The sequence below is a fragment of the Melospiza melodia genome, chromosome 6 (genome assembly GCF_035770615.1).
Source record: "Melospiza melodia melodia isolate bMelMel2 chromosome 6, bMelMel2.pri, whole genome shotgun sequence".
Lineage (NCBI taxonomy): Eukaryota > Metazoa > Chordata > Aves > Passeriformes > Passerellidae > Melospiza > Melospiza melodia.
The window spans coordinates 53,885,591-53,912,046 of record NC_086199.1 but is presented as its reverse complement, the minus strand read 5'-3'; the positions used below and the strand labels follow the sequence as shown (position 1 = coordinate 53,912,046).

The 26,456-nt window shown below is 42.4% G+C and overlaps 1 protein-coding gene across 5 annotated transcripts in view; it reads right to left on the bottom strand.

Annotated features, from left to right (window-relative positions):
* ANO1 (anoctamin 1) overlaps positions 1–26,456 on the bottom strand; it is a 70,563-nt gene that overhangs the window by 14,575 nt on the left and 29,532 nt on the right. For 2 of the 5 annotated variants that reach the window (XM_063158192.1, XM_063158188.1), the window contains exons 2-16: positions 25,621–25,799; positions 22,769–23,095; positions 20,333–20,431; positions 19,217–19,368; positions 17,965–18,019; positions 15,490–15,541; positions 12,978–13,043; positions 12,426–12,481; positions 10,912–10,953; positions 7,841–7,905; positions 7,155–7,289; positions 5,777–5,937; positions 2,864–2,946; positions 1,239–1,250; positions 356–427 (exon numbers count right to left, since the gene is read on the bottom strand). In XM_063158192.1, the coding sequence (XP_063014262.1) occupies positions 356–427; positions 1,239–1,250; positions 2,864–2,946; positions 5,777–5,937; positions 7,155–7,289; positions 7,841–7,905; positions 10,912–10,953; positions 12,426–12,481; positions 12,978–13,043; positions 15,490–15,541; positions 17,965–18,019; positions 19,217–19,368; positions 20,333–20,431; positions 22,769–23,095; positions 25,621–25,799 (1,556 nt within the window). The remainder of the gene's footprint in view (positions 1–355; positions 428–1,238; positions 1,251–2,863; positions 2,947–5,776; positions 5,938–7,154; positions 7,290–7,840; positions 7,906–10,911; positions 10,954–12,425; positions 12,482–12,977; positions 13,044–15,489; positions 15,542–17,964; positions 18,020–19,216; positions 19,369–20,332; positions 20,432–22,768; positions 23,096–25,620; positions 25,800–26,456) is intronic. The other 3 variants (XM_063158189.1, XM_063158190.1, XM_063158191.1) reach the window with 3 other exon arrangements.

Sequence of the window (26,456 nt, the reverse complement as noted above, 5' to 3'; positions counted from 1 at the left end):
CCAGCAAGACAGAGAACTTCTCCTGAGAGGCTTTAGGTACTTTTACTGCATAGAACAAGATGGTTTAGTATAGTTTTCTCAAACTTGATTTATTAGTGTTAGAGGAGCACCTCCTTGATGAGGCTCTGTTAGTTTCCCTGAGCCACACTCCTGAATCTAATTAGTCAAGTCATTTCTAGATTTAATCAGGTCTTGTGCCTGGCAGACCCCGAGCATCTCATGTGTGGAAGAAGACACCTGGAACTTAAACACAGTGAGCATTGACTACTTTTTGCCTATTTATTAGTCTTGGGTCACTGCCTGCTGTAACAACCTTCTTTTTCATAAGGGAAACAAATTAATATTTTTACCTTACCTCTTTATGTTTGTGTTCTTTTCTCAATGATTTTTCTAAAACTTTTGCTTCATATTCTGCTCTTGGATGATCCTGTGAAAGAAGTCATATTTAATAAAAAAAGCAAGATTACTTATTTTCTCTATCAGCTACAGATGAACTCTCTGCAGGTTGATTTCCTGATAATTTCTGAGTTTTCTAACTGAATTCCAATTCACTTGGTATGTCATTCATGTGAATTGATAGTTGATTATAATTAAAAAATCTTAAGTCCTGTGAATACAGGAGCAGCTGCAGAATAATTTGGACAGCAATGTGCAGTGCTGTGTAGATTACATTTAATATATGAGATATGCAGCACAACCTGCAGACAGCACAGCTCATGATGCTTGGACTTTAGTTACATCTATTTTTTAAAAAGTTGAACGTCATTAACCAATTTCAGTGATCCTCAGCTCATGAGAGGATGAATTTTCTGCTGTAAGTATGCAAAATACATGTCTTTGGGATCCCATAAAATTGTCAGTTGGGGTGTTCCCCTAATTCTGTCCAGGACAGCATCCACAGATTCTCTATCTGCATTGCAGGAGAAGGTGTAGGAAACGCTTGGAAGTAAGAGACAGCCAAAAGACTGAGGAAGATTCATGGGTTCAGAATTCCCGACAATTACGCATTCATAAAAGAGTCAGAATTCAAAATTATGCATTGGATGGGAAACAGAACGGAGCTGAAAAAAGTCTGAACAAGTGGAGAGGGGAAGGGTGTAAAGGCAAAGCAATCAGTGGGGGTTCCAAAGCAAATCTGATGCTTGAAAAAGGAGAAATGGAGATCAAAAGATGGCATTCATCAGTAGACATGGAATAAAAAAGGTAGGAACGATTTGAAAAAAAAATGTTTTCCAAACCTTGACTGCCTCCTTCAGGAAACCAGAAAAAAACCACGAAAAACAAGAAAAAACAAAAAACAAATAAATAAAAATTTGATTACTGAACTGTTCCAGGTCATATTGTTTTTATATATTAAAAGTTACATGAAACAAAGATAGATACAGTGGATGGTTAGACACTATTGGAGAAAACCCAGTCTATTCATGTTCTATATTAATTAACATTACTGCAAGTATTGTGTGAACCTGGCATCTCTAAAAACACCAGAAAATGAGATACTTTGTGCTTTAGCATTTCACTTAAAACCCAGACTGTTCAATGTGATTCTAGCTTAAGTTTCCCCCAAATCGGCAACAGGAGAACCTAAAATCCTGTGAAAAACCCATGACTGTATTATTTATCAGTGACCACCAAAAACACATAATAAAATATATGGAATTGACAGGTGCTGGTTTGGCTGTGCAGAGCTCTGGACTCAGACATGAAGCTGCCATTGAAAAGATACACTTAATCCTCTTCACTTTCATGGATGCTAACAAGTTACCAAAAATAAAGGAGCATATAGTGTCCAGGAAATAAATCTCTATATTCTCCCCCAGTAAATAGGTATGGACCAGTGCAGAGGCTGCTGGCACAGGGCACCTAAATCTATTTTGGAGGAGATAAACATATTAAGGGGAGATAATTCCTACAGAAAGGCTCTGGGGGCGAGGGGAGCCATGGCTGTGCCAGGCTCAGCAAGCTGCAGGGTGTCAAAGCCAGGAAGGGCTGCTGAGGCTTGTGTTTCACGTGAGCAGTATTTGTTGTGTATCTATTTAGGACATCTAGAGACATGACAAGGGAGGTCATACTTCTTTTAATAACAGCAGCAGGGCAAGGCTGGGGGCTGGGACTGTGCTCTGCTCTGGGAAGGTGTCCCCTTTATTTTCTGTAAAGTGGCAAAATCAAAGCCAAAAAGGTGGAAAACAGTTTCTTAGCTGACTGAGGATTTTCTCTCCTCTCTTTCCAAAACTTCATTGATTTTGAAGGTCTTTTCTTCATACAGATTTGGGCCTTTTCTCCTTTATTCTCTTCAGCAGATTTAGAATAAACCTGGCCAGAAGTATTGCTTTTTTTTTAGCCACTGCAAAAAACTCCACCACCTCCACACTGTGTCCCTCCCCATGCCTCAAGCCCACATGTCTGGCAATGCTTTCTGAGGTATTTTCCAAGTCATGGCTTGATCCTGCATCGTTAAAGTTAACAGGAATTTTTCAGTGCTTTTTTTACAGCACTGTAACTTTATCAGCTTCAATGCACTCATTTCTGATTTACAGCAGTGTGTGATGAATGAGGTCCTTGGCTCTTGGCACCCTGACTTCAGCAGAAGGTCTGAGCTGGATATTCCTTGCCTACACTGCTAGTGTGACCCCACTCTTCAAAAATGAAAAAAAATAGTCACATTTTGTGGCTATACAATTATGTTCCCATGGCAACAGGACCGGACTAGTCATGTCTTTGCTACAGAAACCTCAAATGCTTCATGTATAGGGATTTTCCTTCCTCCTGTAGGATGGAACCCTCCCAGGAACATGAGGCAAAGTCTGTAAGGTCAGGGCAACAGCAGGGTGGAAAGCAAAGAGTCAGAACTGAAGGGACAAACCTCCTCCTCTTCAAACCCAGTCAGGTCCCACCTGTAGTTGAGGCGCATCTGTTTTCTCTTCCAGTGCTCCATAAAGGTGGCAGCTGAAACAACAGTTTAACATGTAACACAGATTACCACAGAACTTCATTTCTGCTTCTTTTTCTTCAACAGTCAGGTCTGGCTGGGAAACACTCATGTGCCAGGAGCCAAATGTTTTATCCAGGTGAACTGAAGAAAGGGCATTTGTTACATCCACAGCTTCATGTAGGAAGATGCCTGCAATTTTTAAGGGGTCTAAGAAAGCCAGTCAGCCAAACTTATTTAAATATTTTATCACAATTAGTATGTGTGACTAATAATATTATTGGTCTTCAATTGTGTATTGTTTCATTTGTTCAATGTTTTATCCAGGTGAGCTGAAAAAAGGGCATTTGTTACATCCACAGCTCCATGTAGGAAGATGTCTGCAAATTTTAAGGGGTCTAGGAAACCCAGGCAGCCAAACTTATTTAAATATTTGTAAGAGTGACTAATAATATTATTGGTCTTCAACTGTGTATTGTTTCATTTGTGAATCCAAAAAACCTGAATCTTATCTGTACAAAATAGGAATGATTTCACTTGCACTGATGGCAGAGTTATTCCCTCAAGGATATAAAGATAAAGCATTTTTATATAATTACATCCACCTGTGGTCACAATAGAGTGGTTGGCTCTAATCATCACACTCAAACCCAAACACTCTTGTGAAAGTGTGAAAGAGGAAGCCTTTTAGTTTTAATCATTAGAAACCCAGCCATTTTCTTTTTGATGGAGAAGGGTCAGAGAAAAAAAACCTCGTTAAAGCAATTCCTGATTCCCCATGAATGATCCCAGTCTATATCAGTCTATCTGCCCCTGAGACCGAGCGAGTTCTCAGAGGACATATTTAGATGCTGGGAATACACCAGTGTTGTATAATAAATAAGTGATTATGAAAGAGGCAAGTCTACCAAGAAATGGTGTTCCCAGGGGAGCTTCCCACAGTGAGTATTAACAGATGTGCTCAGAAACATTTGTATCCAGAAAAAACAGAGGCAGGGAGAGGGTAACAAAGTTGAACAGAGAGGAAAGGACACCCTCTTGACTGGAGCCAGGCTGGGGCCATGACATTCATTCGCCTTCCAAGCGAAACTTTCATGTGGATAAGCTACAGCTGAGCCCCTTCACAAGCCACAGGCTTCCTGTGAATCAGGGTGGCCAGAGCTGTGTCTTGAGAGGGTCCTTGTCTCAGGGACCTGGAACTGCCTCTCCTCTCCTCACAGTTCTCACGCTGGTTGGGGGCTGCAGCTTCCATTTACAGCCAGAGATGTGGAACATGACCGAGATGCTGCTGGAAATCCTCCCATGGCACTGCTTACAGCAGGACAAGAGGAGAGGACAGTGTCTGGAATGCTGCCTTGTTCTGGGCGCCCTGGGGGAAGTGCCAGGCAGCTGCATCCCTGCTCTGCCACGAGCATCTGCACTTCCCTATTTCAACCATACATGAATTTAATGTCACTAACTCAAAACTGTGTGGAGAAAGTTCTCAGTTTTCCAGTTGAAAAAGAAATTTTTGAAACAATGTTTGGTTTATATGGGATTGTACCACAATAAAACTTTGTGTTGACTCCAAAGAGCTTGAGAAGTTTGACATCCCACTCCAAAACCCTCTCAGATTTTGTGCAGGGCCCAGAACCTGGCTTCTGCCAATCTGCCTTACTTTGCACAAGAGTGTAAAAACTGGATGAAGAGACCCATAGTTGCCTGCTGTGGAAAGGGAGGCAAACTTTTACTTTTTGGACAAGAGGATAACATGCCAAGATCCATGTGGGGCTCCCACTAATGGTAAATCAGGGAGACCAAAGCTGACACTTGACTTTCCTTTGTGGTACCTGACAGTGCTGCATCTAAAACAATGCTACCCCAAACACAGATCCTGGGCAAAAATTAAAATTAAATTATGCTGACATGTACGTATATCAGTTTAGATGAATGGTAATGTACAAACAGTTCCCTATGCACTGAAAGAGATAATTATTATTATTATCACCTCACTGTGAATTAATATAACCTGTTCTGAAATATAATCCAGAACAGGTTATATTAATTCACAGTGAGGTGTACAGGGGGGCTTGTGCTGCTCTCACTGCTGCTGGGAATATGTAGCCATGAAAGCTCCTCTCCCCCAGAGCCCATTCCTGGAGTAAGGAGGTTCCCCATCCCTCCCCCAGTAGGGACAGGAGAAGCCCTCCATAACCATTTCTGAAGGCATCCTCACAAAGATGTCATGAGAGGGTTCATATTTTGACCCTAGTGCCAGAGACATGCCCAGAAAGGTCTCAAAGCATGAGGGCAGCATCAGAACCAGGAAAAATCCCTCTGCACCACTGTTCCCTCTTCCCAGCCTCCTTGCATGATGTCTGCCTGCTGATAACCCTAATTGCATCTCAGACCACACTCAGGAATCAATGTTGGTTTGTCCTGAAGACGCTAAAGGCCATTACACTTCCCCCCAGAGCCCTCCCCTCAACCCCAGAGTACATTAATACATTTCTTCTGTAATGTTCTAAAGTGGAAGCTGGCTCTGCAAAGAGATTTTTTTTTTTTTGGCAAGCTGTGCAATCCCGTTAATGAAATTTTGACAAACCACGCAGCAGTTTTATGACAGATGCTTAAGAATTTCATTTGCTATTCAGCTTCAGCAACTTTTTGAATTTTAGTCTCCAGTCCAGAATATAAATTTGGGTGTGACAGTTTCATGGGAAAGAAAAAAAAAAAAAGGAAGAAAAAAAAGATAAATTCTTTCTATCATTTACTGCCTGTGTATAAATATACTGCTTTATCTCCTCTGTTTCTTCCGTTGTATTTTTAATAATTAAAAGCTTAACATCAAGGCATAGATCTCCTTACCCCAGAGAGCCATGAAGACTGAGAAGAAGACAGTTGCAGGGTTATCAAACAGATGACTTGCACGGGCAGTGGCACAAGCAGAGCTCATCTTCCAGTAACTGCACGTTTTGTCACACAGGGGACACATGGTGATGTTGTTTCTCTGGTCACACATCTCCATACTGCAACAAAGCCACAAGAGAAGGGAAAAGCGGGGTCAGGATGGCTCCAGCTTTGTGCTCTGGTGATCTTTTCTCCTCTAGACAGCAGCTGCTTCTGTAGGATCATTGGATACGATCCTACACCATTGCAGGGGCTGAAATCCTCATCTAAGGCTGTCTCCCTCCCTCCTTCCTGCCCCAGAGCCATAAGGCTCTATGCTTTCTACTCTAAGATCTTACAGAATAAAATAAATAAAAATAAAATAAAACACTCTTGTTTTATCTACAGTGATAGATAAGGTACAGGGGAAGTGCTGAACATCAAGAGACTGGAGTTCAACCAATTAATCTCCTCTGTATTCCATCTGTGAAATAGCAACAGTGACCCTCCCTTTGACTTTCTTCAACTGTTGGAAGCACTACAAAGCAGTCTTAATGAACAACAAAAAAAATTAAATCTATTTTTTGGTACCCATTATCTGCTCTGTTATTCAAGACTGGTGCTTGTTGTACAAACCATGTAATTTGCATCTCCAGCTGATGATGCATGCAGGGCGAATAATGCAAAATCAGAGGCCTTTAAAAATGTTTTAATACAAAACTTGCTGAAAGATTAAAAGTAGGAGGACATCCAGATTTTGTTGACGTGATCACAGTAGCTTATTTGAGAGATATATATTCTTGATGCATCTCTCTGTCACACAATGCCCTCCTCAGCACTCTGTGCTGGGAAGCACCAAACCCCCTCATTAGCAGAATTTTGCTGGTTTGTTTTAACATAATGATCGGAGTTTGGGAAAAATCCCAACCACCTGAGCAACCGGCCAAGAATTATTTTTAGGACATCAATGCAAACTGCCCAAGTAATAGTAACAATGAATGCTAATGAGATAGAAATGGGCTGCTCTGTGCCCTTGGGAGAGCTCTGTGCTTTACTGGAAGCTGAGATCAGGGGAGCTGTGGAGGTGGATTAATTTGAAGCACAGCTTCCAAATGATGAAGCGTGAGGATAGAGAGTTTTAGGAGCACACCATCCTGCTGCAACAGCCAGCTGGGACAGATGGGAATGGGGACTGGGGTGAAGGGATGTGGGTGGCACAGGACAAGACCCAGCAACAAGAAACCCCAATTTCAGCTGTGCTTGGCCTAGATATTACTGATAAAACATTTGTAAAGCAAGGAAACTTTGAGCTTGAAGTGCCCTCTAACAGCAGAATTTATTTATTCATCTATTTTACCTGGGTATATTCTCATCCACAGTTGCACAGCCATAGAGGAAAACGATAATCCCTACAATTGAAGCTGGAATGAGCATTTGTGTATAAACTCCCAGCCAGGCAAAATATAGCCCAATCTTCTCTCCAAAGTATTTTCTGAAATACATTTAGAAAAAAAGAGAAAGAAATGAGAGAGACATGTTTCCTATTTCTTAAAATATAACGTGGCTAAAATTATGAATCACATCTGGATTAGGCATGGAGAAAGTAAGATGACCTGTGGGAATTTTTTTTTTCTCAGAGGACTCTCTTTCTCATGATGCTTGGAGTCCATCCAGAGATGCAGGCACCCTGAAAACAAGTTTGTCCCACTGGTCATTTTTTCCCCCCCACTGTGTTTCTGTTGTGCAAATTGGTATCTCTGGACCTTCAGTGAGTGAATCCTCTTAAAAAGGCACCTCGCTTTCCTCAGAGAGTCTTATCACGAGCAAACAAAATTAATTAAAAATATATCCCCCGCAAGCTTTCACTCAGTGTGGGATATATCAGCATGTTCTAAACTCACAGAAAACTCCTTTTCTCCCAGTGAATTTCCCATTCTCTGGAATCCCCCGGGGTGAGGGTGTACTGAGGGCAGCATCCACCCAGGGGAATGGGGCACGAGCATCCCTGCAGAGCTTCATCTCTGCCCAGGGTTGAACTCTCACCTCACCAGGTCGATGGGCTGGTATTTATAAAACACTCCATAGCTCGCCCACTCCTCACACAGGAGCTGGAAGACAGAAAAGCACGAGAAAGGTGAGAGCTAAAGCACCACCAGGTTCTGCTTTGGACGCTGCAGGCCCCGCAGGCCTCACCACATCGGGGTTTCGGCCCAACATGCGCAGCCTGAATTAAATATTAAAAGTAAATGAGATGGTTTGGCATGCTACAACAGAGAGATGGATTCCAGCACATTGAAAGGCTCTTCAGCAGCTGGACTGATGGACACCTAAGCAGAGACAGGGACAGCAGTGCTGGTTTTGTGGTCCGTGGGCCCAGCCACCCTCTGGGGGAAGAACCTTCTGACATCCAACCTCAACCTCCCCAGACACAACCTGAGGCCATTTCACTATAATTCAGCATCCAGAAAGAGGTGCTGGGCTGAGGTGCCTCAATTTAAAATTTTTCTTCAGCTTTAAACCACAAGAAGCCAACAATTTCTACTCTTCCTTTTTGTCAGGATGTGGGCCAAGGAAAACAATGATCCCTGTTACTGATTTGCAAAACTGAATGCCTCACAAAAATAGGTTCCTCTGAGACCTTCAACTCATCCCCTATTTTGTAAAATATATAAATAGTGTTTCTCAACCCTCACTTTCATCCCTCATTCAATTCAGCCAACAGAGTGACCAAGAAATGAAACTCAATGGGGAGCAAAGACTGAAACCAGTACCAGTGCAGGGAGGGCAACAGGATGGATCTTGTTCCTTGACCAAACAGGATGTTATTCCCTAAACTCCAGGCTATTTTATCATGGGAAACTTGACAGTTGTCAAACTCCTACACGTCTCCAGTGACATGCAGCAAACAGAAAAGGGCACACCAGAGCCTGGCCACTGCCCATGCCCATTCCTGCTGCTCACACTTGATCACAGAGAAGTCCCAGTGCAAACCATGTTCCTACAGCAATTTTGGAATTCCCTTGCCAAACCATTAACAGAGAATTTTTCCAAGCTGAACTGCTGTACTTATACAAATGGCTTGACTCATTAAAAAACCAACAAAGCAACTTCTCAGCTTTTACAGAAATATGACGTCAAAAATGTAAATGGGATGTAGGTTTTCCCCTCTGCAACCAAAAATCATGAATCATTATTAATTTCCTTACAGCAGTAAGGGAAGGAACCGAAACTTAACAGCAGGCCTTTATTAAACAGCAACATTCTTGCAAATTTTTTTTTTATTCTGCTTTAGGTTTATTTCAACCACATTTTCCAAAGGTTTAAGGCCAACTGCCTATGTCTGGGAAGCAATGATTTGGGACACACCTCAACATCCACAAGCAGCACTAGCTAAACCACTTCCTTCTATATATACTTTTTAAAATTTAATCTTTAAAACTAAGTTTATGCTGAAAATTAGATTCCTGTTCTGTGATACAAGCTGGTCAGCCATATCAGGAAAACACTAAGCTGAGAAGATTTTGCATCAGTGCCATGTTTTAGTTTTGTGCAACTTGAAACCAGATTTGTGCCTAAAGTACAAATGAATTATCTCATTTATCCTGACATTTATCAGCCTGATATTCAAAGCACAGCTTCAAAGACATGATTAGAGGAGATCAGCACACTAGACCTAAATATTTACTTCATTTCTAGGCCTCAAATCTTTAATTTTCTTGTTAAAAAAGGCACAGGCCCAGCCTAGTGTTGGATAAGATTAAAGAAAGCTTCAAGAAACCAGAAGAGACATGCCAAAACACACCAAAAGATTATTTGATGGAACTTAAAGTCAAAAGCCAAGGTAAACACTTCCAAACACAAAATGAACTTGTGAAATTAGTGAATTTGTGAACTTTGAGATATTAGTAATGCAGAAGATAATCTGGACACTTCCAGAAAACATGGACTTCCATTCTATTTTTAGTTGAGTGATGTGTTGCTTAATAATGAAAAGACAAATGTGTGGTATTTTTAACACAAATCAATAGAGGGAGGGAAATAACATTCACTGCCTTTTGATGAGCCATTTGCACCTGAAGGACCAGCACACTATCAATTTTTAGAACCTATTTTTATGCATAAATCCTGAAGATCTTTAAATCTGCTTTTCCTATGACCTGACTGTTCAGAGCATATCTTTGGAGAAAATAAAAATAAAAATCATGACACAAACAGGAAAAGCAAAGTTTCGGGACTGAAACCCCAGCACATTCAGCACCCAAATTTAGTAGCTCCTCCTGAGAGAACTGGTTGTCACCTCTCCACTTCAGTTTTTGTCTGATGCACAGACAAAAGCCACCCCTTCTTTGGGGAAATGCGATAGGGAGGATGAAGTCACCGAGCTTTGAATTTAAGAAATCAGCATTTCCACAAAGAGTGGAAAATTTTGGTTTTTGCTCATACTTCCTTACTATAAAGTACTACTTTCTAGTTCCTTAGGAAAAGTACTTCCTTAGGATAATTTCTACTTGTTTTACCACAATGAACAAATGTTTTTCATATACAGACAATAAAATCACAATTTAAAGCATTAACTTCAGGAAAAAGTGATGCAATGCCTCAGTGTACACCCACAGGACAGCTTCTAGCTGCAGAGCTACATTAAAACATTGTTGAGGACCTCTTATTCTAAAAAATATTCAATATTTATCTTTCCCAATCACTTTCATGCTTATGTGCATAAACTGCCTCTGCCTCCCACTCCTCCAATTCTGATCCTCATGCCATGGAATGAAGCAGGATTTATGCCCAGTACAGACAGCAGAATATGACTGAGCATACTCTCATCAGAGCTGGCCTGAAATAACATTATCTGAACATATGTCAATATTCTTACCAATATGGTATGAAATGTATCATTACTGAGCTGAGTACTTCATACATATCCACACTACATTCCACATTTGGGCAAATTTAAATGCTGCAAAGCACTTTTTTCCTTAATCTGCTTGGCATTTAGTGCCTTTTTGCAGCATTTTCTGTGGGATTTTGGCAAAAACATCCAGATTCCAACAGGTGACTCTTCAGGCTGGGATTCTTGTGAATATGTTAAACCCCCCTGTGCATCAACTTACTTTTCTGTCATTGGGCTCCACGTTTTCACCTTCATAGTCACCCTTTAAAGAGAGAGAAAAATCTGCGTCATCCAGCGGCTTGTGCCAAGAACTGCTCTGATCCTGCATGCCCACGTCTCCCACTCACTTAATGCATCAAAACCAGAAAAAGCAATCTGTAAAATAATGCTGTATTTTAGGAGCCCATTTGTCAAGGCACACTTTGTCTTCTGTCGTTGGGCACATTAGGAGAGAGCAATAGTGTCTGTCATGGGGGGAAAAGGAATGAATAAGTGATAAAGGTGGCCTAAAAATGTCCAGGGAAAGGATGCGGTATTGCCATGGTATTTGGGGTTCAGCTCAGTCCACTGGGAAGAGAAGGAACCAGCTGAGAGAGCTGCTCCCTCTCCAGACTCTCCAAACACTCAGGGCTGATTAGATTTGAGGTTTTAATTTGGAGCTATTTTTTGAGCAAACTAAGACAATAAATAACTTCTTTACAAGATTATCAGCAGCTGTCCAAAGATGTGAGGCTAGAACAGGAAGAGAAGTTTATTTAACCTTACTTTCTCGATTTCCACACAGCACTGCTGTAGTTGGAGAGCCCTGACATGTATGACAAACATCAGGCAGACAAAGACACTGCTCTGCTCTGGGGTGCTCCAAGATAAAGCTCTCACAGTCCCATGTAAAACCAGTGTGAGTGTGGGGAACAGAAAACCAGGAAGACACACTTCACCCCTCAAATCCTAGGCCAAAAAACCAGCACTGGGCTCCACAGCCCTTGGGCACTCACACTCAGCTCAGGCGTAAGCAGTGTGACAGGCAGCCCCTGTGACATCTGCCAAGCTTTTCTGCAGGCTAAGAGTGTGTGCTTGTCAGTTCTAGTTGCACCTTGAGCCTCTAAATCAGAAGGGCACCAGCAGCCAGCTCTGTGCACCTCTGACAGCATGGGGGTCCCTGGCTTGTCTTGAATGCCACCAGAATTCCTGAGCTCTCACTGATGAGCACCATAGCTGAACACACTCTTGACATCTCACTGAACTGCTCAGAAGCAAACTTCATCAGCAGGAAGGTCTCCAGTCACATTCAGCCCCATGGAATACATGACATCGGATCCTTGCTTATGGTCTTACCTGGTTGCATGGACACACAGCTACTGACACCTCCACAGGGAGATGTGGCCAAGGGAACCAGCTGCTTGGTGCCCCGGTAATAAATGTGTTTCTGGCACCGGTGCCAGAGATCTTGGGGGCAGAAGGTCAGGAAACAACAGGAGAATTTAATTTGCTAAAACGCTGTAACAACTCTTCTAATGTTATGTTCAAATTTATGATCATCGGCGGCAGAACCGAGGTGGGAATTCCTTAAAAGCAGCAGAAGGATGGAAACAACATGCAGAAGTTACTGCAGTCATGACACAAGGGAGAAAAAAGTCAGTCATGTTTGGTATGATGCCACCAACACGTCACACATGAGGGATTTCTTGGTGACAGACAGCAGACGTGTGTAAAATATATTGTGAGATCACTTACGTCATGCAGAGGATATGCAGCACTGTAAACCCCATTGGCAAGCAGGCTGGTGATCCCTTGAAAAATAAAGACATAATAGTTATTTATAATTTCAAGATTAGACAGCCTCACTTCATCATCCTTCCAGGAGATCTCCCTCAAAATAACAGCCATTTGATCAGATAATGATTTTGCTGCCATCTTATTCCTTTCCATGTAGTTTCATTTTTAATCATACAGGTTATTATACATGACTCATTTTATGAAATGGAAAACTGCAGAGAGCAAGAGGAAGTCATATATATTTGAGAATCAAGAATTAGAAGCCAATGACTTGGAATTAGTCATTAAAATAAATTACATTTTCTGAAAAGTCAGTTTGATTTAAGGGCAAGCCTGAAGATTTGAAAGTGTAGCAGAAGGCTGGATCACAAGAAGAATATGGCTGGAATTGATGGCACAGGGAAACCCACATCCACACACATCACCCACGCAAAGTGTTGAATTCAGGTGTCAGATTGATCAGAGAAATTGTAGGGAAAGCCTTTGCGAAGACCTTGGCGTAATACTTACCATATTTACCACATTTTCGTCTTTTATTTAAAAGGGCAGTTTCCTTCTTTCTTCCCTCTCCTTTCCCTGTTTACACAGCCGTTTATTAGTGACATGCATGAGGCTGAAAGCAATTAGTGCTTCATCTATTAAATGTCTGTGGCACAAGGGACTGGGAGGAGTCCTGCCTTTCCCAGGGGTGGTGTCACTCCTTAACAGGGGGCAGAGGGAGGAGTTGGTGTGGAAGTTTGGAGGAATGCTGCACCATCCCCAAAGGTGGCTGGACCTGGGCCTTTGGAGGGCTGTAGCTCATTAATTCTCTAATGTTCTTTCCTCCTGCAGCTGCTGGCTTTAATAGAGCTACTTCCAATTCTGTTCACCATGTCTGGAAGCATCACATTGCCCATGAACATACATTTGGGGTTGGAGTGAACCAGTCAGAGCTAAGTCAAGCACTTGTCTTTGTGCAGGGCAATGGTGATTAATGCCAACTGAAAAAAAATTAATATATATAAATCTGGCCACTAGCATTGGGAAGGATTTGAAAAGACTTAAAAAAAGAAAAGAAAAATGAGGTGTTCTGGTGAGCTACATGCTGCCCATCAGCTCATGGCTAAGAAAAGAGTGTGGGACTGGGTGTGAAGGAACAGTGACTATGAACCAGGAACCAGCTCACTGTAGAGTAATTTTTGATTGCTCTTGAAATGAGGGTTGTTCAAGTTCATTAACATTTTTGAGATACTAATCACCTGCTGGAAGAGCAGCTCCAGGAGTGCTCAGTATCTTGCAGATACTGATATTAATTTTCAAAGCCCTATTTAAGATTATACAGGTCTATGAATTGTCTGCAAATGTTTCCACACTCCTGGCAGACACAACTGGTGAGCAGATAAATGATTTTTCTAGGGCTGTGAGAAGAGCTACATAGTCCCCCTGTACTACAGATCTGGATTCAAAAGTGAAGCCAGATCCACATTTTCACAAAATTTTCCCAATAAATAACAAAGGCCACTGTGTTCCCCTGGGCAGCTGCTTTTTTCCTGCTGGGCAGCGGTGCTGCAGCATTATCAGTGTTTGTTTAAATCTGTTTGCCACCTCTGCTGGGTTGTAACCCAGCATTCCAGCCAGCACTGGAACACAAAGGAGCTGATTGAGTTATGCAGGGCTGGCCTGGTGGCATTTTTATTACCGATATTGTGTGGCCTTGCCAGTCTCAGGTAGAAGAACCATCCAGGAATCCGAACACTCTAACATACACGAGTGTCTTCCCTATTCAACTAATCCCTGCTGTGCTTCCCATTTACTGAACCAAAAAAAAAAAAAAAGTCAACTCCAAGGCAAGAATTCAAACTGAGCTCTGTGACCTTCCTCTTTCAAGAGTCCAAAGATGTAATTTCCAGTGAAAACGATCCAGCACCAGACTCAAAAAGGGTCTCGAAAGTCACAGAATAATTTGAATTTCCCATGCTACAGAGAACCGCACTTCTGTTAATACTGGCTGGACACCAAATTTTAGTGTATATTAGGAGTCAACAATTGTGCGTTGTATGTTGTTACTTCAACACAAAAGTCAAAGCATGGAAATAATTTGTGGCGTAATTGTTCTTCTATTATTTGATGTCTTTCTAAGCAGCTGATGGGTCAATATTGAACAGAACTACCTGTAATTCAAGTTCCTATTGTTTTATTTAACATTTTTGTAGGCAAATACATGCCTTAACAGATTTCATCAGTTACCAAACATTTTCTTCCATGTTTACACACTTTTCTCACTTTGTTTGGATTTACCATTAACTATTTGTTAACTTCGGTTCCACAGTCAAGTATCATGTGTAAAATAAAGTATATAACAGCTGAGCAGGATCAGCTGCCACCAAATCTTCAAGGTGACCTGATTTGCAATTCATGTCTATTATGAGTTTAATTTTTACAGCACAAACCCCAGGGCTGAAATCCTGAAACTCTTGGTTGTGGTAGCACAAACTTCTCATCCCCTGACTTGCAGCATCTGCTCTGAGGGCTGAGGTGCCCAGTTCCAGTGCAAGCCTTGGTCCCTGGCTGCTCCAGGGGGCTCATCTCAGTTCCCCTCAGGACAGTCGAGACCATTCCCCTCAAGTCACTGGAAAACCATCCCACTATAAAATGTGGTGCTCCTACTTGAATGAAATGGGCCAAGCCACAGATTTTCACTGCAGGTATTGGATTTAATTTCACAGAAATACCCTCAATCCATTTCAGGGAGAGTAGAACACAGAGCACATCTCATCTGCTGGTTTGTGTCACCATCCATCCTAAGTCACATCTGCAGGGCCTACATGCTCACTTACCATTTAATTTAATCTATGAATTCACATTTGAGAAAATGTCAAACAGCTGCATAAATTGAATCAGATTTCCAAATAAAACAATTACACCCTCATACATCGAATTAGAGACCAGGGGGAAAACCTAAACTCCACAGCCATTTACAACATACAATTATTTTCAATACCTGAAAAAGATATTGATCTTAAAGCTAAATAAAGTTCCTTACCCATGCTATATTTTGCTTTGGTACACGTCGTTCTTTTCAATATTTCATAAACCTACAGAAGCAAAAGAAAAGGCAGGGTTACTTCAGACACCGCCAGTGACAAGCACAATCTTTTTGTGTACAGCTCAAATATTGGCCAAGCCAAGATGTGGATGAAGTCATCACTCTTTAATAAAAGTCATGGTGTTCAGGAGAGCGGGGCTCAGAGCTCTCTGTGTACAGGAGAGAAAAGCTTAGCTAAATAGTCAGCTACCAGGAGAACTGATGGGGGCAAACAAGGTTACATCTACCCCTGGCACAACAGAAATGCAAGTTTTGCTCATGTTAGCCATCGATTGGAGCTCAGGGGTGTTCTTCCACCTGGAGCAGCTCTTCCCTGGCCTCCAGGGCACAGGCTGGCTCCATCCCAAGGAGCCGCACAGAGCTCTGGGCTCACAGCGTGTACACAGCACGCAGCCGTTTATCAAACTGGACTAACACAGGCTGACCTTAACATCTCTGAGCCTGCCTGACCTCAGTGGCAAAACAGATGTATTTATTTTGGGATTTACTGCACTTATTGTCGAGTAACCTTTGCACAGCTCAGCAGGCTGCCCGCGAGGTTCGGCTTTTGGCCGTTCCCATTTCTCTGGCAGGGCAAGCAGGCAGCACAGGGAAACCTGGAGCAAAGACACCTCCTGCCCACTCCCTGGCCTCTCAGCAGAGCTGGGGACTGTTTCCCAGCTCCCTAATCTATGTGCTAACTTGACTCTTGCCCAATTCACTGGAGGAAGCAAGTGAGGGCATCCGGGGCAAGTCCCACAACTCATCCCAAGTCTACATATGAGTCTGTTGTCTTGTAACCCCGGTGAATTAAAGGGCTGTCACAGAGAGATTTCCAGTTATATAATACATTTTTTTTTATTTTCTTTTTTAATAACTGAAAGGTCTTTGGCTTAGTTTCTATTCATCAAAGACTCATGGGTAGTGACTAGATTCTTGTTCATTTCGCAGTAGGTGGAAGGGTCAATATTTGCACTGCGGTTCAAAAATACATTTGAGAAAGGCAGGGGAGAACTTTAAGAAAGAAGAATACAAACAGCAATGCACACAGAATAAAATGATGTTGGGAAACATTCAATATGTTCTTCATTACTGGGTGATTTGCAGGGATTTCACACAAAGCAGCACAGCAGCAGCATAATTCTTATATGCCCAGTGTTCCTTCAGTTGTTTAAAAAACCCTTGTCCCTCCTTTTCCTCTCAGCCTCTGCTCTGAGCTCCTGCTTCAGCCCCATTTTCCAGTCAGTCTTGCTCACCCTCTTGTTCCATAGAGCCATTTTGTCTTGCTGCCTTGCTCATCCTGTCATGAATTTGAACTCTTCATTTGTTGAGTTCTTTGTACTTCCAAGATTTTTTCCCTATACATCTGGACACATAAAAAAAAAAGCCTACAAACAAAAGCCAGGCTTTTTTTTTCCCCCCAATCTCAAGTTAAATGTTTTATTTGCAAATACACCAAATCAATATTATTTTTTCTTCCCCATTTCTGTGCTCCTGCATCTGCCTCCCCCAGTCCAGCTCACCTCACCCCCATAACCAGTGCTCACATCAAACCCCTGCTCTTCAGGGTGGTGGGGAACTACACTGTGGAATAAGCTGGAATTTCAGAGCAGGAAAGGGAAGTTGGATATCTTACACCCCTTATCACCACAGCAATGAAAGGCAGCTATGACTGGGATATAAGCTCTTTTGGAAACCACTTGGCATCCCAAAAGGCTGAAGTTAAATATAAGATAAAAGCATGCTGGCAGTCACATTCCAAGGCACCAGTTAGGAGCAGTGGAATGGGGCAAAGAGTCCCTGTTATCCTCTGAAATGTGCTGCAGCCAGGGCAGCTTGGCACTGCCCTTTCCAGCTGCCCTGGATGTCACACGAGCTGGCCTTTCAATTCCTCCTTTGGTGGCTATAAATGAGGCTACACCTTCTTCCCCAGCTCTATTTTACGTTCTGTAAGTCAGATAAAAGCCATCAACCTCAACACTTTCAATACCACCATTACAGAGAATGTCCCCCCAGAAACTATAAATAATATTCCCTGAAAACACCTGGCTGTTTCGTTAGAATTTGTCTCGGGGTATTTAGCAGCATTTTGCAAAAAGAGCAATGTGTATTTACAAAAAGTTAAACCCCTCGTGGGTGCAGGCAGCTGGTGGGCAGAAGGAGTGGTAAAATCTAAACATTCCCTGGTGATATCTCTACTAAGAAAATTAACCATGACCTAGAAAGAAGATCCAAATTTTTTTCCAAAAGGCAGCAACCTGTTGGCATCAAACAGTACTCAGCACTAAATCTGGAATCATTTCAGTACCTGATGGCACAGGAGATCCTTGGCATTTGGTTAAGAAAGATAAACTTGAACAGGCATTGCACTAAAGCTGTTAACACCACGACTGAGGCAATATCCACCATAAATTATTTATAGGCAGTACTTACTATAGTGCTTCTGGTTTTACTGTCGAAGAAGGAATCTTTGTCAGACAAATCAAATCTGTTAAAAGATTAGAAGGAAGCCCATTAGGTTAAAAAAAAAAAAGTCAGTAATTTCCTGTTCTTGTTGACCCCTTCAATATTTTCATTTCTCCTGGGGATCTCTCAGAGCTCAAATCAAAGAACAGCTTATAGAAGAAACCCTGCTAAAAAGCAAGTCCAACCCAACTCCCACAATTTAAAGAGGCTGCTTATACATTTCACTGGTTTTATGTCTCTATAGGTTTTTCAGCACAAAAGAGAGTGTTAACACTCATTTAAGTTGAATCCCTGACCACTGCTGGCCTTGAATTTCCCCTCATAATCTTTAATTTTCCTTGTGAGGCCTCTGTTTCCTCCCCTCACCCAGCAGAGACACAGGTGCTGTTCCTGGAAAAGCCACATGCAAACAGTGTGAGACCCATGAGGAGCATATTCTGGACCTTCCCTGAACTTCCAGGAATGCCCTACACGTAGCCAACACACAAAGACATTTCCAGCAAGCCCAAGGACAGGCCAAGATGTCACACACACTGCTCTGCATCTCTGGATGAAACCCTCAAAGCCCTGGGGGTGCAGGGAAGAGATCCTGCCCTAGGACTACTGTTTGTTCCAGCTGGCACATCCATAAACACGGCCTTCAAAGTGACTCCTCTGGGATGCTGGCCAGGGAAGAGCAGCAGCAGAGCAATCCAGGGCAGGAGAAGCTTTGGCTGGGCTCTACCCCGTGATTTTTTCCCTACACCCACATTTACAGCTGTTCTTGCTGATCTGGGACGGATGGCAAAGCCACCTCTGACTTCACAGCACTTCAAAGGCAAGGCCTGCTTGGCACTACCTGTGTCAGCTGCCCACACCAGATAGATGAAATTATTCTGAAATTTATCAACCCACATCTCTGGCTACAAGTTTTACTGAGCAATTTATTTAATGTGGAGAAGAGACTGTTATAAATCACGTTATAAATCCCCTTTTGGCAGCCTGGCAGTTGAAGTTATGCAGGTACGGTTATACAGATGCGCATTATGTGCTACAACAGCAGCTAAAACACACAGAGCCAAAAAAACATCCCCCAAAAAGTAAATTTACTGCAAAATGGAAATATTCTTCACAGCAATGCCCACCAAAGTGTTGGTGTTCATGTTCCCATTCACCCTCTGGTGCCTGAGCTGCTGTCAGAGACTGGAACCTGTGGATATTCAGGGAAGGTATCACTCACAAGTGCTGCTTCTCTCTGGAGAAGGGGTAGGAGAGGCGTTTCACTGTCTGAGGTTTGTGCTCTGCTACTTTGGGCTGGATGGGCTCCGTTATTTTTTGAATCACAGAATTTATCTTTTTCAGGAGTCCGTGGGTCTGGTTGATCTGATACATCTGAGGGGGCAAGGAGAAAAAAAACCAATCAGTGAAACTTAACTGCTTTTTGGTTATCCATAGGTCAGAGTGAACTGTGAGGAATCAACCAGCAAGCAGATAAATATATCACAATAAACTATTGAGGAGTGAAGTTTACATTCTTCAAATCATCAGAAATGAAGGGATGGGAAAGTCAAAGCAAGGGTTAGGGAATCACAGGATCACAAAAGACTTTTTTATATAATTGTGCTTCTGATTAAAATCCCTGGTAAGTGAGGCAGTAATGGGAACTAATATGAAATCCAAACCAAAAGTGTGGTTTTAGTGTTGTAATAAATGATGCTGGGCTTGGAGACTGTCTCTGGCTCCATTATGGACTTCTTTGTGCAGTCTGGGACCTGCACTTAGTCTGTGTTTAAATATTAATCCATCTCTGAGCTGTGCTCATTGAGCAGGTAGCTATCTATCTATCACAGGTGATTTAGAATTGATGAAAATACACTGTCATTCCTTTAATGATGTTTCAAATATTCTGAAAGGTAATTTATTTTGTGGTTGAGTGGCCCCAGCTCCTGCAAACATGACTGACTGTGTATATGAATAGTCACTAAACCCAGCAAGCCAAATTCCTATCCTGGTGTTCAGTTTTAGCAGTCTTCAGGTGCGAAAAAAATGTCCAAAAGGCACACAGAAATTTCACCATCAATTGAAACCTCTTCTTTTAAAACACACTGAGGATGAAATCACTCTCATCATGTACAGACAGTGGTAGCAGATGGAAATTCTTAATTTCCATTCTTCCTTCCACTTTTTCCCTCTGCTGCTCCAAGCAAGTACATTTGTGACTTTCATTTCTGGTACACATCAGTTAATTGCTTTGAAAATACTCATGGAAAGAGAAGCCTGCATTTATAAGGTGCTCTGAGAGGAACATATGTTTAAACTACGCCTTCATGAGGAAAACAAGAAAATCAAGACTCACCTTTTTTGTGGGCATCTTGAGCTTAAGGAATTCTGCCTCTCGACACAATACATTCCATGGTGCATGTATTTTTACAAATCCAATCCCATGGATTTTGGTCTTAAAAAAATAAAGGCAAAAAAAAAAAAAGCAGGGGAAAATGTTACTGATGAGAGGAAATTAAATACATTACCCCTTGTGATTCATACATATTTAAGGAACAAACAGTCCATTAGGGCCAACATGATAAATCTCATTTGTTTGAGGGAGTTGGTTTCTAACAACAGGACAAACACTGAAAACCTCCCTGTGCTGAGCTGCTATAGAATGTGACTCAAAAAATGCTATTGTCTCCCCGAGCAATTACCACAAGGTTAAACAGATAAAAACTGTTTGGGAAATAAAAGCTAATGACTGTGGACACAAATACAGGCTGAGCCAGTTAAATTTGAAGCAGAGGCATCCAGCCAAAATGGTGTGATTTGGTGAGTGTGCTGTAATTGCTGGGGCTGAGAGAATCCCTGCTGCTCACACCTTAGACTCAAATGTGAATATCTCCATTAAGGCATCGTAGTTAGGAAAACCAGTAGGAGGAACTCCACCAAACAAAGCAAAAGGAGGACAGAAGTTAATGGCAATATTAGTGGTTTGCCTGCAGCCCAGTAATTCTCTGAGCTGTGTCCTAGAGGGCTGGACATGGATGTTTGCTCCTGGCACTCCCACATCCACCCATGTTTGCTCCCCCTGGAGCAGCCATTCCAAAGGCACTGGACAAATGATACCCAACTAGGAGGCATTCAGCAAACAGAAGAGAAATGAACTTCAATTATCTTTTTAACCCTACTGCTGCACCAACTCACTTATTACAATAACTAGCTTTCACACAGCTGTATTCCCCCTGGCTTTCTAGAAACTGGGTACGCAGAGCACCATGGAATGGTTTGGGTTGGAAGGGAGCTCAGGAGTCACCTAGTTCCATCACTCCTGCCATGGAAAGGCCAGGCTGCCCCAAGCCCTGTCCAACCTGGCCTTGTTTTAATCAATTATTTGTGGACATCGAGCCACTGACCACAACTCTCTGTGTGTGACCATCCAGCCATTTCATTGAAGAGAGCTTAAGTGGTTTATTAAACACCATCTGTTTAAGAAGCCTTTGCTCTTTTGGAATCAGTGAGGTCTCCAATGCAGCTTTGTGACTTTTCAGGCCCAAGTGATTGCAGATCTTTCCCTCTATGTGGATGTGCTGGCTGTGGAAGCTGATGTAAATCCCCACATCTTGCTTTCATCTCTACACTTTCATCTCACGTGGTTTGGTGTTTTGCACTGAAAGGACAGGGTTCCCTCTCTTTTACTGTGTCCTGTCTTGAACCCTGAGCCCTTCTGTATCATTTGAAATCATATTACATGTCATAGGTGGCACCTCCCATCTGAAAAAGGATGTCAATATCTATGACTTGGCACAGGCAAGCTCCCTCTGTGCTACAGGAACCTGCAAGCTGGACAGAAAGCAAGTCTGATTTTCACTGTTAGACAGAAAGGAGAAAGGTTTTGGGCTTTTCTTGCATTGTACCATGTTAAGTATATATATTACATTTACATAATATATAAAAGATATAAATGTCTGTAATTTGTGAGTAATAGGTGACAGATTTATTTTTATGCAGTCTGTTCCCAGGTCGAAATGCTGATCTCAACTTTTAGATCTTGTAAATAAAACCAGCATAAATGTTTACTCTCTCTCTCAGGAGTCTGGGGCACATTGGTTGGGTCAGATAATTGTAGCAGCTTTCTTTGAAATTAATACTGCTGTGTCTATTTCTACTAATCACACACTGGCAGCACTTCACATACATCATTTTTTTACACAGTCTAATGGGCTTTTAATAGAATATCCTGTTTTCAGGGTGCAGGTGGAAGATGTTACAAGCTGTACTGTTCATGTCTAAGAATGGAAAGAGCAAACTGTAACACAGACCCATGTGCTCCAGCAGGAGCGTGGACCAGAGCCTCGTGAACTAATTTAATTTTCCTCAAGCCTATATTGAGGAATAAATGACACTGCCTGTATCTGATTTTTTTTTTTCCCCTCATAGCTGGAACTAGCAGAGGATCCAAACCACTGCATACTGTAAACCCACCAAACTGGGATTAGTGTTCAGAGCAGTTTAAACCTCAGTTCCAGATAGCACAACACAGCCGAGTTGCAATGGCGCATGTACCACAAATCCTGGCCAAAAAAAGTCAGGAAGCTTCACCTCCTCAGGGCATTTACAGCACCATGGCACACTCCTGTGCAGCCAGCTAAATCAGTGGGTGAGGATGGCACTAACTGAACCAAATCCTGCAAGGGCTGAGCTTGTGCAGCCTTGATCAGAGCCAGGCTCACAGGGACAGCTCAGCATCCCCCAGGACCTGGCCACCAGCCACCCCCTCTAACCCTTCTAAAGGGATCCTTACATCTTCATCCCGCTCCAGCTCCAGCCCTGCCTCCACGAGGTTCCCCTCGTATTCCTCCCTGCGGAACCTCTTGTCGTCCTCGTGGTAATCCATGTGAGGCTCAGGGTCCCCCATCTCCAGCTGCACCCCCTTCCCGGGCAGGGGCTGGTCCTGCCTGCTGCTTCGGACACTGGCATCGTTCTGCTGAGGTCTCCTGGCCAGAGTCCTCCCGGCTGAGGACTTCTTGTAGTGGTAAACCAGGATGTAGTCCACCTTCCTCTTGCCGTCTCTGAAGTACAGCCCATACTTGCAATCAGCATCTGGGTTTTTGGATAGGGAATTTAATAACTGTATGTGGAGAGAAGAAGAGAGAAGAATAATGAATGTACAGCCCAGCACAAGCACCAGACAGACCATCCTCTCCTCTGAAGGCTCCTTTTGCCTGGAGCACACGATGCCCTCTCTCCAGACAGCCAGCAGATGAGAGGAGTTCCCCCCATGCTACTTACTCCAAAAAATTTTGCAAGTTAACACCTTTAATTTTACTGATAGCCAGCTGGGATTTTATTGGCCAGAAATAAATAGATTGCATGACTGGGATTTAATCTAATCACCAGCACACTGGTTCATAAGTCAGCTACTTGCTGGGTTTGGTTTTCTCCTTTGGGGGTTAATCGCCACTAAGATCGTCTGTCCTTTTCCACCCGTGACATCTGCAATGCTGCAATTCTGACAAATAGATTAATATCATGTGGAAACATTTCTCACTTCTCTTATCTACCATTGCAAGTCCGTATCATCTGAGAAAGAGATCATCTTAGATACAGACTGAAGGGAGCCAGCTGCTCCTGCGGCACGGCCAAAAACGCCATGGAAAGTGGCCAGGGAAGCAGGGTCACTGCTTATTGAGTTCACCACTTCTTTTACCCACTTATAAAACCTATGTCACTATGCAATCTGATGGTGGCAATGGCTTTATTCCCAGCCTGGGTTAATGCTGGGTAAGTGTTGCAAGATACATGAAAGGTACAGATCAAAACACAATTTCATTTCCAAGCATTTATCTGAAAACTGCACAGGGCAACTCTAGAAACAAACAAACAAAAAGTACTAACAACTAATTTATTTCTACTTTTATAACAGTTCTCATGCATAATTCACAATTCTACCCTTGGAGATTCAGAAAACATTAAAAAAAAAAAGGAAGAAAATTCACTAGTAACTGGAATTTGTTTTCACAAAAAATACCCAACACAGGAGTGGCTTTTAAGTGATCAGGGAACTTTTCTAGCTTCTAAGTTTATAGAAGAATGTCCATCCCCCATCGAGGGAAAAGGAATTGTGCTCCAAAAGAGAGCAATTGGTCATCAGTTGCAAAATGCTAAAATCTGTTTGGGATTGCACACCTGCTTATTTCATACATAAACCACCAAATGTAAGTTATTTTAGATAGCCTTTGCTATCTGCTTCTCTCTCCTTTAGGATCTCATCCCTCTTTCCCATTTAACCTAAACCCTTTACATCAAGTTAATAAATTTATAATAAAATAATACAGCATTTGGAGCCACCACAGAGTTCACTCATTGTCCTCTTGCATCTATTCCTCATTCTATGAAAACAGGAATTTTGCCATGTCAAACTCTTCAGGGCAGTCTGTTAATGTTTATGCCCTACCCAGATATTCTCATTTAGTTCATAAGCATAATTTTGATATAAAAGACCATTAATAACTATTACTTTTCAATTGCTTTATGGCTAATGGCATGCACCTGTGAATTCAGAACATTTTTTTATAGCAAGCTGATAGTCTGCTTGTGGCAGGCAACTTACTTATGCAAATTTCTACAGAAACAAAATATTAACAAATGAGAACTAACTGGATAGTGTTTAATTTTTTTAAAAGATGTGTTGATCTTACTAATTAATTAAACAGCCGTTGCTGCAAAATCTGGCTGAGCCACCACTGTTGCCACTAAAGCCTCAACAAATTCACTTATATCTGAGAACAGCTATATCCCACAGCAAACAGGAAGCAGCCAAAAATCTTGGTTCTGTTTTAAAGAAATTAATGGTCAGATTATTTTAAGGATGGGGTATAAATGCTGAAAGATACTCATGGGCCAGATATTCTCTTGCAGTGCTGCTGTGCTTAAATTGAGTTGCATTGACTTAGACCATGTAAAGCTCATGTCTCTTCAGCTGTGAGTGAGACAGAGAAAAGACATTTCAGTTTCACCACAGCAGGAGGATTTTAACAGCCTGACAGAGCCATTCCTCCATGCTCCATCCTAATTTTAAGCACAAGCACAATAAATCCCATGTTGCTTTTTCTGGTACCTCTTTCCCTAGTGAATCTGTTGTATAGCCCACTCCACCTTAATAAACTTCTTTTTATGTTCCAATTACATAACCGAGCCCTAATCATGCTGGGTATTCATATTACTAACTTCCTTTAAAATCTCTGTTAAGGAATTTAACTGAGGAGCAATTAATGGCAATTAGAAATTAATTAATTTCTGTTGTGTGCTGGAGAAGATCAGTTTAATGTTTTCTATGTTAACAATGGCATTTGCATGAAATTTTAGACATTCTCTTCTGTTCTTCTCTGCACTGGCAAGAAGATGTAAAGGTTCCTCAGCCTCATTGCCAGATTCCTTACCCTGAGAAGAGTCAGCCCCTTTTTATGCTACAGGTTAAACCAGCTTCCCTTTCTCACACATCCAAGAACACCCCCACCACACCAGCATGGGCTGTGCCTGCTGGCAATCCTTCCCAGCACCTTGGGAAAATGGAGGGAGGGGATTTCAGAGCATCCTGGGGGTGGGAAGGACGAGAAAGAAGCTGAGGTGACGCAGCAGGCCGTGGTCACTCACCGTGCTCTCGTGCTGGTCGTAGCCGATGTCCTCGATGGCTCGGATGTTGATGATGTGGATGCCCTTCTCCTCAGCAGGCAGACAGGAGTACTTCTTGTTCACCCTCATTCCTGTCTCCTCGGGAGCCTCACTGAGATCCTCTGGCAGAAAATCCACCCCATGAAACTCGCTGTCTCCGTCTGAGAAGGAAGGGAACAATTTTATCAAGACACTTTAATCCCAGCTTGCTCCTCCCAGAGCCACCCAAAAGCTGAAACGTATCCTGTTCCTGCCCTCTCCTGCCAATGAGCCCTTGGACAGGGCCCCCACCCCTTCTCCCTTCCTCCCTTCTCAGCTTTCCTCAGCCCTCTTCAGCCCTACCTGGGTCTCCTCCTCCTGCAGAGCAAGAGAGCTCAGTTACCTTTTATCCCACATGGGTGTCTCAGGATGTTTTTACTCTGTGGGCTCAAGGAATGATTGTATTTCTTGGCAAGAGAAGGAAAAAGGGGGGGCAGGAAGGGAAAAACTGCTGGTGAGGATAGGTGCCATGGTGCCTTTCCCTTTTCAGGAGGCATTTTTTCCTTTAACTTGTTCATGATGAAAAACTAAGTCAAGGGTTTTCCCTCAAGTACCTACATCCTGCATCTCATTTACTGAACCACTCTTATTTAAATAGTCTTGAAAATCTGAGGGTTTCTCAGTCTCAACCTGCTTCTGATGAAGTCATCAGAACTATTTCCATTCCCTGTTTAAGTATATAGATAGGCTAAAGGATTTTAAATAAAAATTTCACTTCAAACTGGGCAACCAGATAAGTAACAGACTGCAAACTGGTGTTTGCATATGGGCACTTTTGC